The sequence below is a fragment of the Fundulus heteroclitus genome, chromosome 5, assembly GCF_011125445.2.
Source record: "Fundulus heteroclitus isolate FHET01 chromosome 5, MU-UCD_Fhet_4.1, whole genome shotgun sequence".
Classification (NCBI taxonomy): domain Eukaryota; kingdom Metazoa; phylum Chordata; class Actinopteri; order Cyprinodontiformes; family Fundulidae; genus Fundulus; species Fundulus heteroclitus.
In genome coordinates this window covers 19,016,506-19,033,298 of record NC_046365.1, presented here as the reverse complement: position 1 = coordinate 19,033,298, position 16,793 = coordinate 19,016,506, and the positions used below count along the sequence as shown (strand labels likewise).

Here is a 16,793-nt window from a genome sequence, read left to right as displayed (position 1 = left end):
CAATGATGAGTGAATGTAAACTGTAAACAGAACTGATTGACACTTGAGATATGACCTTGCAGGCTTTGGTGTTTTGTGTTTGCTTGTGTCGAAATCCTGAGGCAAGAATAACCACATACCATGAAGTCGGTTCATTTCCTGAAAACTGAATGCTCTGCAGAGACTTCCTTGAAACGTTGAAACAATGGAGTCTCTGGGTTGCTTCCTATGCTGGCATGGCGAGGTCCGCTGTGGGGATGATTGTGTTGATCGCGCTGGTGGTATTTTGGCGGGTGGGGTGTGTTTTGTTTCAGGCAAGGCGAGTTTTAATGAATGCAGCAGAGGCAGGAAATTATTCACATAACACTCGGCTGAGCTGTGTGTGGGATTACATTACCAACTGGAAAGTTGTTTTGTGCCAGGGTCTGCTGTGCAGTCGCTCCTGAATTAACAGCCTATTGTGAACAATTCAGCGGAGAGTATCTGTGTACACCAATTAAGGATGTAAAAGTTGGGTACACTGCTGCAATGTACCCAACCTGGAGGCCTGGAGGGTCATAATGACATGAAGTAATGTTACTTCCTGCTGTTGACAAAGAGTTTAACAAATGTTGGATTATTTTTAAATCACTTAAATAAATGTACCGTAGTGTACACAGTTCGGTATGGTTAATCTAGTACAATAAATACATTTTTTTCCATTTTCAAGATTATGTAACTTGATTTTATTTAGTTCTAATTAAGTATGGAATTGGCTTGAGATTTGGTTGGGTTTGTTTCAATGTATAAAATAAACAGGCATAGCCGACAGACGGATGTATAGATGAATAGATTATACAACAATTTAGCTTCTTGGAAACAGTCAATGTTGACTTTTAGACATTTATTTTATAAGTCTATGCCTGCATTTGAGAATTTTTTTTTCAATACTATGGAGTTCTTTAGAAAGCTAGACAACCTAGCTTACCACACGTACTTGAATGCAGTATGCTTTTCTATTGGTGAAAATCTCCTCTCATCAACCAAGACTCCTCCCACTTACATGTCATTGAATGAATAAAGTTTCACTTCATTGGTAGATACAAGCAGCCATTTGGACTTCAAGATAGGAAGTCCAATTTACTTATATAGTTACAAACTCACAATAAAAATAAGAAACACAAGAATATGAACCACACAACTAAGAAAAACAAGTACATTTATAAATTCATTCAGTTTACATTTCTTCATTATCAATTTAAAAGATATTAAATCTGTTAATTTCCAGTCATCCTACAACATCTTCCATGCAAATGGTGCAGAAAAAACTAAAGGTTTTTGTACCGTTATCAGTACTGACAAATGGAACCGAAAGCAACAGAAAGTCACAGAAATACTAATGGTACCTTTCTCTGCAATTAGGCTACATATGTGTGAATGCAGAAGTTCAAATATGGCTTTATACTGTATATAAAAACAAACCAGTCAATGTTCCTTCTAGTGGCCAGAGCTTGCGATTCCACATGAGAATATAACTCACAGTGATGTCAGGGCTTTACAGTCAGTTAGTGATGAACCTGAGCGCAGCGCGAAGGTGGTGAACAGAAGCATTCACATCCATCCATCCATCCATCCATTTTCCGAACCGCTTTATCCCTCATGGGGTCGCGGGGGGTGCTGGTGCCTATCTCCAGCATTCACTGGGCGAGAGGCGGGGTAAGCATTCACATATAACCAGTAAATAAATAAAATGTTGCAGCTTCAAGACATTTTTTTACATTAAAAGAAAAACAAAACGTATTATGAAGTAAAAAAAACAAATGGCATCCTCATCTTCATCACAAGTTTCTCCACAGGGGGTTTAGAAGTGACGGAGTCGTCAATCAAGACACCATTACTTCTATTTCATCTCCCTCCTGAGCGGTCACTGAGGGTGTCGCTTGCAATTGCTTTCTGGTTTTGGAAAACAGCATGGGTTTTGACTTGTCTACATTGAGAATGAGCTTCAAATTTAAAATGAATTCTGGGTTATTACAAAAGCTTTTGGCAGTGAATCAAGGGCCAGAACAAGAGCTGATGCACAACAGCAAATAACTGTGTCATCAGCATAAGATGCAAATTGGCATCTGACACATTCAGACTCAGATCCCTTATATAAACAATGAATAAGAGGGACACAAGTAATGAACAGTAACATATTCAGAAAAAAGACCATCCCATTTCATTCACGGAGTTATGTTGCTTAGGTAATTTGTAAACAAGCGACTGCTTTTCTGAAAGCGCTGAATGTAGAAGTTTAAGCTTTAAAATCATATGGTTGACAGCATTAAAGACTTTAGACAAATCTAGAAAAGTTATTCACAATGTTATTTCTTGTCAAGCTCACTGAACTGACGTTCTGCTTAAATAGTACTAGAATCTAAAACTCTTTATTTCCTCAATAACAAGAATTATAGAAAATGCTGATCGATGGATGGATATTTGTCTAAAATTAGTTAAAATTGCTGCATCATTCCCCTTTTATAAAGCAAGAATAAATGCTGTCTTCTATATAGGGGAATTTCATTATTTACTATTGTAAGGTTGTAAAGGGGCCAATTTCAAAAGGTATAGATAAACTGAATCAGGAGCAGAAGATTTTCTAGAATCTAAACCTTTAAAGGCTTTCTGAACTTCCTGAATGGAGAAGGGAACAAAATTAAAAGGCTAACCCCTCTAGTCTGCACTATGTTTTATAGAAACAGACCCAACGTCAAACAAAGAACCTTAAAGAGCTTATTAAAACAATTTAATACCTCCATCTGTCCTAAACAGGAACAGAATAATATAAACCATGAGATTAAAACCTGAAAGCATTTACTTGTTAATAGGGATTTAATAGCTTTCTGAAACATATGTGTGTTGCTAAGATTTTCAGTGGAAACTGATAACTAATTATCTGGTTTGGCTTTCTAGATAAGAGAACCACATTTATTTCTAGTTGTCTGAAAACAAGCCAGTCATGGGTGAAACCTGTTTTCTTTGCTTTGGCCAAAGTCAGATTGATACACTGATGAAATAAATCTGACACGTATAAGTAGATTCATGGCTTTTCTGGCACTTTACCCTACATCTCTTTAGTGGTCATGTTTATAAACTATTTGCATTAAACCATCCCTTAAAAAAAAGCCTACGCTGATCCACATCTGGGATCAGTTCTAATTTTTCCCAGTTATAATCAGAAAAATCATGAGGAAAAACTTGTTCTTTAAAATGCTTAAGATGTCTCTTTTAAACATTATGAGCAATGGATTTGGGGACCTTAGTATTTGTCACTGCTGCAATAACACAATGATCACTGATGTCGATGCAAAAAACATCCAGGGATGTAAACTTATGAGGGATATTTGTTAAATGAACCAATCAAAGTGGACCTCTCAGGGTTTAATGTTTAAAGATGATTTGATCAAAATAAATAAAAAATAATAAATAAATAAAAAACAGCCAAAATAAGTTCCTTATAATTTAACTGAGACAAAAGACTGATGATTCCTTCATGGCAGATAGAGGCGTGTAGCACCCAACCACACTTATGGTGAATGACTTTTATTTGTGTAGCTAGTCAAATGACTGAAAAGCTCTTTACACTACAGTCAGTCATTCACCCATTCACACACACATTCACACCCTGACAGTGAGCTATGTTAGTAGCCACAGCTGTCCTGGGGCCCACTGACCACCGGCAGCAGGCAATTCAGGTGAAATGTCTTGCCCAAGGACACAACAACTGAAGCGGTTGAACCGACAACCTGCCAATTGCAGGACAAACTCCATAGTTCCTGCGCCACTGTTGCCCCAGTTATAGCAAACTCCTTAGAAATCGCCCCATGCTTGTTGATGGGTTCAGCGAGAACCATCTTGGAATGAAATTTCTGATTTGACAAAAATCTCAAAAAAAAAATTCGGGCGGTCTTTCAGTACCTTCGTGAGTCTCATAATTAGTGAAATGAACTCCTGCTGTGGGTAATCTAAGCACCACATGATCTGTTTGTAGAAACACATTTTTCTGAAAGGCCACAGAGGGTGCAACACCCCCTAAGCAAGAGATATCACACCATGAAGACCAAGGAGCTCAATACATCCCATCACCCAAAGAACACCATCCCCACAGTGAGACACGGTGGTGGTAGAATGGTGCTGTGGGGATATTTTTCAGCAGTAAGGATTGGGAGTGGAGAGAAAGATGGATGGTACTAAATACAGGGACATATATATATATATATATATATATATATATATTAAAGCGCTTTACACTACTGTCAGTCATCCACCTATACTTTTACTCCCTGATGGCGATAAGCTAGGCAGTACATGTGGGTGTGAGTGTCTTGCCCAAGGACACAATGACTGAGACGGTCAGAGCAGGGGATCAAACCGGCAACCTGTCTTGTAATGGACGGGTTGCTGGGTTCCTCAACAGAGGACTTATTTCATCTTCAAGGATGATAGTTCCCCACCTCAACGAGGTTGCATTATCAGGGAATGACAGCTAGAGGCTGGGCAACCTCAAAGGGGCCGTAACCCCCTTCAGTAGTTATTAAATAACTTGGATAAACTGTTTATGTTTGAAATTATTCCGATTTAAAAGTTTTTATATTTTCATGCATGCTGGGTGCCTCATGATGGGCATTTTTATCCTAAAGTTTTAATTGCTGGGCATGGTTTGGTTTGGCAGCAGTTTTTAAAACTTAATGTGTTTGATCTGTGTTTTACAGGAAGAGTGCAGAGAGAGCCAGTGAGCGTATGGAGCAGTAGAAAACCTGAGACAGGTGAGACGGAGCAGCAGCAACTTTGAAATCATGTGTTTTTCTGCTGCTCGTTCATTTTTCTTTTTTTTTCAAAACGTTTTTGTCATTTGAAAGGTTGAACGTTGAAAGTGTTCAGTGATAAGAAGTAAACTTGAAAAATCACAAATATGTTTTCCATTTGAAAGGAAATGATGGATTCACTTAGAAATTATTTAGAGATAATGGTAAAACGTTGTTTCCTGTTGTTTATGTATGTGTGTTTATTGTTTTTCTTTGTTTATTTCTTTGTATATTTCAGACTCCAAAAATGAAATAAAAAAAAAAGAAAAGAACACACACACACACACACACACACATACAGAAACACACGAGTAATTTAGAGACTAATTGACTAAACAGTCATGTCTTTGGATTGTGGGAGGAAGCTGGAGTACCCAGAGAGAACCCACACATGCACAGGGAGAACATGCAGACTCCATGCAGAAAGAAAACCCCTTCCTGGGGTTTGAACCCAGGGGCTTCTTACTGCTCTGTGCAGCCCTTATTCTTTTGTAGAAAAAAAAAAGAAAGAAAGTTGTAGAAAAAGGTTTGTTTACATGTATGAAAAAGCTAAAATAATTGCCTTTCCTGTCTTTACTTAAAGACCCAGCTGATGAACCTTTCAAAACACCCACATGTTGAACCTGTTTTCTCTTGAGTCTGTTTTTTCCCTGTAATCTTAGTCTGTGCTGATAAGTGTTCAGGAAGTGTCTCATCCTTGGGTGAAACTATTCTATTTGTTTTGTCGACCCCTTCTTTAATCTCTTGTTCCTGAAAAGGCCTTTCATCCTTGTGTTGGCGGAGATGAGCGGGTGTTATGAGTTTTTTAAGACGCCTCCACAGAGAAGGTTTCTTTGGCCGTTTGGAGTCACTATCTTCGGGGTCTGGAAGTGGAAGAATTTTCTCTGGCTCTTGGTTGATCCTAATGGAGAGCGCTAGTTGTGGAATATTGAGATTTTGAGTTTCCGTGATGGCCCCTGGTATATAAGTAGGCCTGTCAAAATTTGGCCTCCTAACCTTGAGCTGTGTGATAGGCATTCGGGGGATATGTGTATTGAGCTTCTGTGGTCCAGGAATCTCTTGCTTGATTCTAACTTGACCTAATGCTGAAAGAGGCACTTTTCTAAAGAAAACCGAAGCTGAATCTGTTTCATCTTTGATCCTCTCTGCATCCCAGACCATGGTTGGTGAAAATAGGATTTGACTGGGCCTGTACGTGTGTGGGCTTTTAACCTTCAGCTGTGTTAATGGCCTCCGTGGAACTGATGAACGAAGTCCGCGTGGCATCTCTTGGTGGAGCGTAAATTGGCCCGCTGGAAAATAATTATTTGTTGAATCAGATGGCTCTGTTTCATTAACTTCCATGATTACCTCTAGTATTTGAAACTTCCTCTTTCTCTTGAATTTGCCAGGACAATATTTCACATATGGTGTCTGTGAAAGGAATGCGCAAAGGTCCAGAGGTTCGTCAATTTCTTCTGTTGAGCTGAGCGCTGTGCATTCCTGTTCTGGGACTGCGGGAAGATCAACACTCTTGCTTTGGGTCGAACCAGCTTGGTCGCAAGCTGAATCTGGTTCTGTGTCATCTTCAGTTGTTAAAGGCCCCTGTCCAGGTGTCTGTGCGATGGCTCCAGGCTTGGGGATTCCCAAGGCCAGCTGCAGTTCCAAAGTGATATCTGCTATTTTATTCTTGAGATCCCTTAATTCCTTCTCCAATGCTTTGTTTTTGGCCTCCAGGATGAGCTCGGCGCCGTTCTTTTCTTTTTGCCACGTCTCTACACCTTTCATTGTTTTCATAGCTCCTAAATCTTGCTTGTCCCAACTAGAGCTGGAGCAATACTTGGGAGAGCCAGAGTTTGGACTAGAATAAATGTTTTCCTTTGAGTTCATATTGATTTACTTACGTTAATATATCAAGCAATCAACCTTACCTTACAGGAGATAACTCTGCAGAAAACACGTTAAATATGTGTTGGAACCTCTTATCTATGGATCTGAAGCAGGTCTGTGATGTCATCCTTTCATACATCATACGGAATTAGAGCGATGTCACATGCTTCACGTGATGTCACATGCTTGTTACCATGGTGAGCTTCTGGTGGACTATTTTTGTTGTTGTTTTTTATTAATCGGAACTTTTGATAAATTATTTTAAAAGTGCCAAATGTCTACTTTGGAATTTAAATGGAAAAATTGGTATTTTTTTCCCTTTTTTAAAGTTTGAATATGTGGGAAATATTTATTTTGGGGTATTCAATGAGGAAGCATTTGTTTTCCTTAAGATAAATCCAGCTGCGGCCACCATTTGTCTATGAAATCAAAATTAGCACTGTTTGACCTTGTTGCTAGACAACATTGAAATGGGTCAGTTTCTGCCATCTGCTGTTTGCGTTCTACTAGTGACACTAATCTTCTGTAGTCTCATTCTCGCTGCATTGACTTGGTTTAAGGAGTAGGCTTCCCAGACAGAAGGCTTTTCTTTCAAAGAAAAGAAATGGGATGGGTTAAAATCTTCGAAATCCTTGAGTGGTCTGGTGAAACCAACATTGGTTTTGACTGCAGGTACGAGTCTGGCTAAAAGCCATTTATATTTGTGTCACATTATATAGTTAAATATTAGATTACTTGTCAAACAGAACCCAGAGAGTCCAATTAGCTGGCTACACGTCTTCAACTCTAACTATTTTAAATGGCATACCTCAAGGCTCAATTCTGGGTCCACTTTTATTTTCTATTTATATCAATAATTTGTGCGTCAACTTGTCAAATGCTTTTTATCATTTTTATGCTGATGACTTAATAATTTACCGCAACTCTTCATCATTATCACAGGCACTACAGTATTTACAGTCTGCTTTTAATGTAGTTCAAACACGGTTACAAACTTTGAAGTTGGTTTTGAATGTGGATAAGACTAAGGCAATGGTTTTCTCCCACTCTGCTAAACTACCAGAAATCCCTCTATTCCTTACCACTGCAGTAGGGGCACAAATTGAGTTTGTTAGTAATTATAAATATCTTGGTTTTATTCTAGATAATGAACTTTCTTTTAAAAATCATATAGCAAATCTATTACGAACATTGAAAATGAAGATTGGATTTTATTATCGAAATGGACCGTGTTTCTCACTCAAAGCTAGAAGTAAATTGGTTGCAGCAACATTCTGCCACTTCTGGATTATGGAGATGTTTTATGTATGAATGCTTCAACCAAATGTCTGAAATCTTTGAATACTGTTTATCATTGTGCTTTAAGGTTTATAACTGGTAATAGACGTTTGACACATCATTGTGATTTGTATGCAAAAGCTGATTGGCCTCCTTTAAGTGTTCGGAGAAACAATCATTTGATGATCCTGATATATAAATCTCTACTTGGACTAACACCAACTTACTTAAGCTCTCTTTTGCATAGATCTAGTAGTTCACATGCTTTATGCTCAAATGACTTTATCCTTCTACATGTTCCTCGTGTTCGAACTGATAAAGGAAAGAAAGCATTCAGTGTGTGGGCTCCTATAGTTTGGAATCAGCTCCAGTCTGAGCTCAAGATGTCAGAAACTATTTCATTGGACTTATTTCGAGCGGTTCTTAAAGATAGACAACAGGCTTGTATGAAACAGTGTCACTGCTTTTAAATTGTTTTGATTGTTTTATATTTGTACATATGTATTAATTGGTTTTATTTTTGTAACCAGGTTGTAGTTTTTTGGCAGATTTCTGCTCAGGTCCCCCATGAAAATGAGATCCAGATCTCAACGGGGTTTACCTGGTTAAATAAAGGAAATAAAAAACAAAAAAAAAACGGTGGATATGTTGAAACATTCTAGTTGTTAGAGACCATTTTTATATGTTATAAATTAACCCAAATACACGTTATAAATTTTAAAAGTGAATTTTGGGGGAATCTTCAGTGCGAGGGCTTTGATGCATTGAAACAGAAAACGATAAAAGTTTAATTTTTTACCCATTTTGTTGGGATTTTTCCTTCTTCAAAGGGGAGAATTGGAATCGGTTTTTATTTTTTGTGAAGGTAGATGAAATTATGAACAGATCCAAATGGCAGCCAAAACCCAATATATCTTAGTCGCCTGCGAGAAAGCTGGCAACAAAGATATATTTCATTTTTGGCATCACAGGGAGCGCAAGCAAACATCCAAACCAACAAAAGAATGACCTTTTCAGCAGGAAATGAAAGTGTTTGAGTAGAGTCTAACTAAATTGAATAGTAGCTTTGTAGGGTCACATTAACTCGTTGATAAATGGTAAAATCTCTCAACCAGTGCTGTCTTAGGACTACATGCTAACAAGCAATTATATCATGAAGACAGCAAGGTCTGTCCACCAGCTGCAGAGGTGGTAGTAGTATGTAGCTGTGTGAATCTTAACATTGCTACGTCATCCATTTGTAGACAATAACTCACTGTGGTTCAGTTTTTAACCCACTATGAGTTGTCAGACTGGTCATGTTTGTAACTTCTTGATTCTACCAATCTGTTTGTCATCAGGCTAAGAAAATGGAGGCAGTTGTGTTTTTATCCATAATTAGATTGTTATAGATCGAGTTTTTCCCTTTAATCATAGTTTGAAAATAAGCTGTTTTGTTTTTATTTAGGCTATCTAAGTCTGATGTTAGAATCAGTCTGATCTAAAACCCCTTAAATGTGAAACTGTGATAAACCTTAGCTAACCTTTTCGTTGTCATCAGAATTAAGTTACATAGAGAGTTAAGAGTTTTGATGTGAATTTTTCTCGTGCAGGAAGTGACGACGAGATCAGCACGGCGTCCAACGACCCTGAGGTGGAGTACACGGAGGTGGTGCATCCGCGTTCAGAAGACCCTACTAGAAGTAATGCACACAAAGCTTAGCGCCGCTCTCCATGTCTATTCTCTGTTACCTACAGTTCTTCTATTTTCTGAACAAAGCCGCAGAATCTCTCTTTTTTTTCCCTGAACCTCCTCATATAAACCAGTTGTCTGTTTCGACCGCATTCCTTCAAAGTCGATAAGATGGGTTAAGACTTCCTGGGAGGGGCCTAATTACACTTAATATACCTCAATGCTGTTGCCGCATGGATAGCTGCTGGGATTTCCAGCACTGTTGGTTGTAAACAGGAAGGGTTGAGCTAATTGCAGCGCGGGTTTTTGATGTTCTTTACTTCATTTTCATAGTCTTATGCACCGGATCCCATCGGACTGGATGTGACAGTTACTGCGGCCAGACCCATCTATTTTTAGGATGCTGTTAATGATATTTTAAACAGACAGTATCTACCCAAGTTTGTCTTTTGATGTTTAGACTTTGTGTGTGAGTGTGTTTTGTCTTTTACATGAACAGGCCCTCTTAGAAAAGGCACAGACACCGTTTACAGCGAGCTCCAAAACTCTCTACAAGGTGAGTTTACTTCTATAAAACCTAAAACCCATTAACTTCCTTTTATTGACATGAGTCAAATCATTCAATTCAATTCAGTTTTATTTATATAGCGCCAATTCATGAAACATGTCATCTCAAGGCATTTTACAAAGTGAAATTCAATCAGATTATACAGATTGGTCAAATATTTCCTATATAAGGGAACCAGTTGATTGCATTAAAGTCCCGACAAGCAGCATTCACTCCTGGGGAACCGTAGAGCTACAGGGAGAGTCATCTGCATTGTCCATGGCTTTGCTGCAATCCCTCATACTGAGCAAGCATGAAGCGACAGTGGAAAGAAAAACTCCCCTTGAACGTGAAGGAAAAACCTCCAGCAGAACCGGGCTCAGTATGAACGGTCATCTGCCTCGACCGACTGGGATTACAGAAGACAGAGCAGAGACACAACAAGAGAGACAAAAAAGCACAGAAGCACACATTGATCTAGTAATCTGTTCTACATTAGATGGTAATAGCAGGTGATCTGTCTTCCCTGGATGATGTCACAGCTAACAGAACGCCAGACCAGGTGTACCTACTATGAAGAAAAAAAGAGAGAGCAATAAGTTAAAAGCTGAAATGACAACAAGCAATGCAAATTGGAGAACAGAAGAACTCAGTAGAGTGAGAAAAATATTCTGTTTCAATATTAAGTGAGTTTTGTTCATCCAACTATCCTCCCCCCATCTGCTTTGTGGAGCCCTTTTAGCTCCCATTAAAATATATTTCAAGTAAGAGGTGTATGGCATGATGGGAAACACAGTTCATATAGTCTGGATGAAGTTTTTCCATACACTTACCATAGGCATTACAATTATTTTAATTTTGCATGTTGAGGATGCATTCAAACCCAACAACATCAACAAATTTAAAAAACACGTGAATTTTTCTAACTTGCACAGCCTCAAACTTTTACATAAAATCAAGTATTTACATAGATCCTAAACTAACGTCTGGTCAATTGTCTCTTTGCAAGTTGCAGAGAAGCCACCCATTGTTCTGTTGTCGTCAGCAACCTAGCAAGCACTATAACTATTGGCTGCCATGTCAACCTTTTTATTATATCAGCTTAAAGCTTGATTCCTTGCTTTTTTTTCTAAAATGAAAAAAAAATGACAATGACAATCTTTATGGGTTCAAAATTGGAGCTTCTTTAAATTTTACTAAACACAACGTAGATTCAAAGAAGTAAATCTGCCCTGCAGCACCCAGCAGCAGTCTCATCCTGTTACTGCAGTCAGGAACTTCCTGTTATTATACAAGTAGCCAGAAGCTGGACATGTCTATCATGTAGTCCATCAGAGACCTAATGTTTCCTGCTCGAAGGAACGGTGAGTTTTTTTTTTGCACACAAGTTGTCTGTCAGACAAAATGTAAATACCAAGTCCGATTGGGGTTTGGGTTAGGTTTTTAGGACAATGGTCTCTGCAGAGGTGGTTGTAATGAGTCACTGCTCCAAATGACTAACAAGCTGATCTGAGGTCAGCCAGTGAGCAAGTTTTTTACGTGTTTAACTGGTGATGCTTTTTCCTGCAGGTGCAACTGACCATCATGACTATGTAAGTAATCATGTGTGTTTCCCACACTTGATAATAGTATAACCCTTTGTCACTTTGATCGCAATGTGAGAGGATCTGTTCACCACGTATTACTGTTTCACCCCTTTTTTAGTAAATAATGTCTAAAGGTTTTGCACTATAACACAGAATTTGGTCTCAAAAGGTTTGTATTTTTCAGTGCTGTAAAAAAATGTTTAGGTGTTGCTTCATCCTTAACGTTTATTGATGTTTGCTTCCTGTAGGTTTTTTTAAGTGATATAGTTTTTCCAGGTTTCCAATAGGTCTTTGGAGGTTTCTGTAAAATTCCAGCTGCTTTTTGTCTTATTGTTAAATCAGGACCTCACCACCTAAATTTGTTGTTGCAACATGTGATGCAAAACACATCAAATACCCAATTTTTAAAAGAGACTTTAGGAATATGGCACATTTAAACATTAACAGCAATATTTTGTGACATTTAGCTTACCATAGCATAAAATTAAGTTCATTTTCAAAGCGACTTTTTCACCACATTTAACTAAAATGTTCACACTGTTATCTAAGTAATTTCTTTTTGCTAGATACTTAGCTAAATGTTAAGCCAAATAATTTATGTATTTATTTATATGGATAAAAATTATTAACTATATTGGGTTTTCAACTAAATAGTTTGCTAAATTAAAGACTCGGCTAAGCATGTACCTAAGTACAATATTTAGCTGAGTAATTAACTTAATAATTATGTTAAATGTTTAATTCAATGACATGTATTACCGCCTTTATTTAGTTAAATAATTATATAGATTAAATGTTCAAATATTTAGCTAAATGTTTACTGTATCAACATATTTAGTAATTCCTGATTTAAGTATAAATTTACAAGCCGACACAATCTTTTGTTTTACCTTTCTTTTTTTTACCCAAAACTACAAATAAAATAACACTGCATAAATAATATTGTGTGCCTACGAGGTGATTCCTAAATAATTATTATCCTAAATCATTGAGTACAAGGACGTATGATGCTGCTTTTCTCAGTTCTTTGTTGAATAACTTCAATTGTAAAACTTTCAGCTTTTGTATTCAGCCACTTCCTGGTGGCATTGACTCTCTCCAGGCCTAAAATCCTGAGGGGGAGAGGGAAACTCGTGTCAAAGTTTAAAAAAAAAAAATGAACAAAGGCATTTGGGGCCGAGGCTTCCTTCCCTATCAGCTCCTCTGATCATCGCTTTGCTCCAGTCAAATTAGCTCCAAGCCCATCCCAACCATCATACCGCCTCACGGTGGGCCTTAATCACTGCTGTTGGAGGGCCTCCTGCTTGCCTCTAGATGGTACTGAAAGCAGTCAAATGGAGCAACTGGAAATAAAAAAACTGCGGATGTGACATTGTGGTCTGTCATCGTGTCTTCTTCATTAAAAATGCAGCTTGGGAAGAGCTGTTTATCTAAAGGGAAGTGGTATTCTTGTGTTTTCCTGGTGGTTTGCACCAGTATAACGTAGGTTTTGACCTTTGTTTTTTGCTTATTTTAGTCATGGTGTCATTTTAGATAACAGCATAGATGTGTAGTGAAGTGTCATAGTTGTGTTTACTGTCTTTACTTTGGTGTTTGTGCGTCTGCAGGGTTCGGCAAAGTATGTGGATCAAAATGGAGACCAGCAGCATGGGATCACTCAGCACAACGCGGAAGCTAACAACTACTCGGACCTGCCGATACCCGTGGATTAGAGACGAGCTCTATCTTCTCTTCCTTTAAGAGCTGTAATATTTTATTTTTCCCCAGCGCTTCCTACTCACGCTTTACTGTCTCTTTCAAAAACGTCATCACTTCTTTTGCAGTCAAATAAGGAACTCCAGAGCTGCTGTAAATATTTTTGAATTGAACAAAATAACACACTGCATCTGCACCTGTGATTTACTGGTGATGTTATGGCTGCTAAATTAAATGATTGACAAAAAATGACTTTGAACTTATTGTTCTAAAAGTACATTACTTTTCCAGATATGTGGTATTTAGGCACATTTTTTTCTTTTTCTTTTCTTTTTTGTGGTTGTAAACTGTTCATTGTTAGAGTTGATTAAACAAGGAGAACTTACCTCACTCATGTCATCTTCCTTTAAAACTCCACATTGGTGACCCCGATGTGATGGGAGGGCGTCAGTGGAGCCTCCTAGTGGTCCGCCTCAATACAAAGGTACAAGAAATACAGATAGCTTTTTTTAGAAAAAGGTTTTCATTTATTAGAGGAAAAAAGCTATCTAAACCAAGATGGTTTCATGTCAAAATAGAATTGCCCTCTATTGTTGAATAATGAATTAACTGCGATTAAGCAAATTGTTTTGATTTAGTTTTAACTAAGCCCCAGCTGGGCTGGATTACAGTCAGACTGTTAGATTCAAGAAAATACTTTAACAGAACCTCTCACACAGCACAAAGGAGGCTAAAGGATCTCAAAAAGCAACACATCATGCCTCAATCTAAACATATTTAAGAGGTCATTGACATATTTTAGTCTGGGTTAGTCCGAAAATATGAAGTTTTTGGAAGATCTCTTGTTATGTCTGACATAAACACAATCCAGAAGCCGTCAAATATGGCGGTGGTGGAATGATGGTTTCAGGCTGCTGTGTTGCTTCAGGACAACTTTCATTTATACTGCTCTCTACAAGTAAATCCTGGTGGAAAATATGACAAATATCCTGCAAAAAAGGGTGGGTCAAAATTCCTTCACCATGATTGGCATCTAAAGCAAATGGTTAACGAGAGTTGTTGTCACCAATGGTGGCACAATCAGGTCTTAATTTTAGGAAGCAAATACTGTTTCGTGTAGAGCCAGGTTTATTTGGATAGCTCTTTATCTTTAATACAGGAAATTATCGTTTATTTATTCTGGGCTTTTTTGACAGATGTTAAAACTTGTTTGATGGCCTGTAAAATTTACCAAAAAAACTAATCTGTGAGAGCAGAAATACATTTTCACAATGTATGCACTCTTGTTTGTGTTTTTCTTTTCTTTTCTTTTTTTTTCTTTTTTTTTGGCAGTACTGGCGGCATTTATTTAACAGCTTAGGAAGCAGGAAAGAGAGCAGGACAAGAAGACCAGTAAATGACCCATGCTGGGACTCAAACTCAGGACAACCGGATCAAGCACCACCAGTCTACATACCTGGAGTGTCCGCCCCGGCCCCTCCCACTGCACCACACAGCGCCCTGTTCTATGTGCAGCTCTACGTTTTCTGAGTGTCTTGTAGCACAACTTTATTCACAGCAATATTGCACACTAATGCCTTTGATCAGTCTGTGCACCAGATTTACTGTTCTGTGCTCAAATTCCATATTTTGTTACGTGAAATGTATTTATACAGCATCTCACAAACATGAGTAGGTCCCTTACATTTTTTTTATAAATATTTTATTTTAATCTTTTCATGCAACAACACTGAAAACGTGACTCTTTGATACAATATATACAATATAAAGCAGTCAGTGTCTAGCTTGTATAAGTTTAAATCTCCTGTCCCCTTAAAATAACTCTTTTTATCATCAATGTCTGAATTGCTGGGAATGAAGGTGAGTACATCCCTTGTAAGGTGAATGCACCCACTCCAACTAAATTGTCCATATTTTGTATGGCCACCATTATTTCCCAGCGCTGCATTAACTCTCTTGGGCCTGGAGTTTACGAGAGCTTCACTGAATGAGGATACACACACACTCACACTGTGAATAATCCATCCATCCATACATCCATTTTCTGACCCGCTTAATCCCTCATGGGGTCCGGGGGTTGCTGGTGCCTATCACTTCTGAATAATGTGTAAGATAATATTAATTCTATTAAATGTCTGGTTTGTATTTTATGGTACGACTTTCATTAATTACTAATGCAAACAGATTCGTTGCATTTCAAGTTTCTTTTTAAATGCCTTACTTCGACACAGCAGCGTTACTAGTTACCTACCGCTAGAGGGCACTGTTGCACTAAACCACGGCCGGCTGTAGCGTTTGTCTCGGTCTGCTTTCTCAGTTTGAAATTTCCCTCCTGGGTCCATCCTGTGGCAGAACATTTTAATACGCCAAAGGGTGTAATCTTCCTCTATTTTTCTCATTCTAGTTCAATTCAGTTCAATTGTATTTATATACCACCAATTTACAACACATCTTACTTTTACAGACAGGTCGTTCAGCTTTATTTACTCTGAAACATTGGAAAATACATTTTAAGGTTTATTAAGTTGTGTTTTTTGTGTTTTTTTTTTTTTGTTTTTTTTTGCAGTTATACAATTTATAATTTTATTATTTTGCATTTTGGTGATATTGTTGCACTTGTGGTTTGCTTTTTTTTGTGTGTTTTACTGTCAGTTTTTTTTTTTTTTTTTTTTTTTTTGAGACACTGCAGATACGAGTCCACGGGGTGTGGGTTGTAGTATTTCATTGAAGCTGTAGTTATTTTCATATAGATCTATCAAAGGCAAGTAAAGGTTTAGTTTGTTTGAACGGTTGTTTTCTTGAAAACCTCTCTGATGCTCTCACTGAGCTTTGTCTGCTCATCACAATGAAGAAGAAAAAAACACTGACACAAAGCAGCTAAAAGGGGAAACCCTGAGGGGTTGAAAGCTGTTTAGCAGGTTTAAGCTGGAATGAGTGACCAAAATTCAGAAGAAGACCAGATGTACAGCTCATCACTTCAGCAGCACACCTTGTGGAGGTGAATTATTATTGTTAATTTCTGTGCTACATTTGACTTTTAACACTGTTTGTGTGCTGGAGGTGTGTTTAATTGATCAAAATGAATTTAGCTGGTAAGTTTTGGGAAGAAATGCGTCTGGAATAAAAATCAGTAGGTCTGATGCAACACATTTTACTTTCTTTCAGAACAGGAGAAAGCATTTATTTCTAAAATCCTCTCGCTACATTGTGAAATAAACTGACTTGGATAAGGGCCAAAACCTTCCAGATGCAGAGGTCTCAACTAAAATAGGGAAATCTGTTCATCTCTGACTTCTGGTGGACACTTCTCTTGCAGCTCTCGTTGAAACTGTGTCTCTGTG

General features: G+C 37.9%; 1 protein-coding gene across 4 annotated transcripts in view; it reads left to right on the top strand.

Annotated features, from left to right (window-relative positions):
* si:dkey-237i9.8 (platelet endothelial cell adhesion molecule) overlaps nucleotides 1-13,701 on the top strand; it is a 31,672-nt gene extending 17,971 nt beyond the window's left edge. The window contains exons 10-14 of one of the 4 annotated variants that reach the window (XM_012882645.3): nucleotides 4,713-4,766; nucleotides 9,545-9,634; nucleotides 10,124-10,180; nucleotides 11,741-11,763; nucleotides 13,365-13,701. In XM_012882645.3, coding sequence (XP_012738099.2) covers nucleotides 4,713-4,766; nucleotides 9,545-9,634; nucleotides 10,124-10,180; nucleotides 11,741-11,763; nucleotides 13,365-13,469 — 329 coding nt within the window. In that variant the 3' untranslated portion in view covers nucleotides 13,470-13,701. Of the gene's footprint in view, nucleotides 1-4,712; nucleotides 4,767-9,544; nucleotides 9,635-10,123; nucleotides 10,295-11,740; nucleotides 11,764-13,364 lie in introns of those variants that run through there. The other 3 variants (XR_002426825.2, XM_036137098.1, XM_036137099.1) reach the window with 3 other exon arrangements.
* The last annotated feature ends 3,092 nt before the right edge of the window (nucleotides 13,702-16,793 follow it).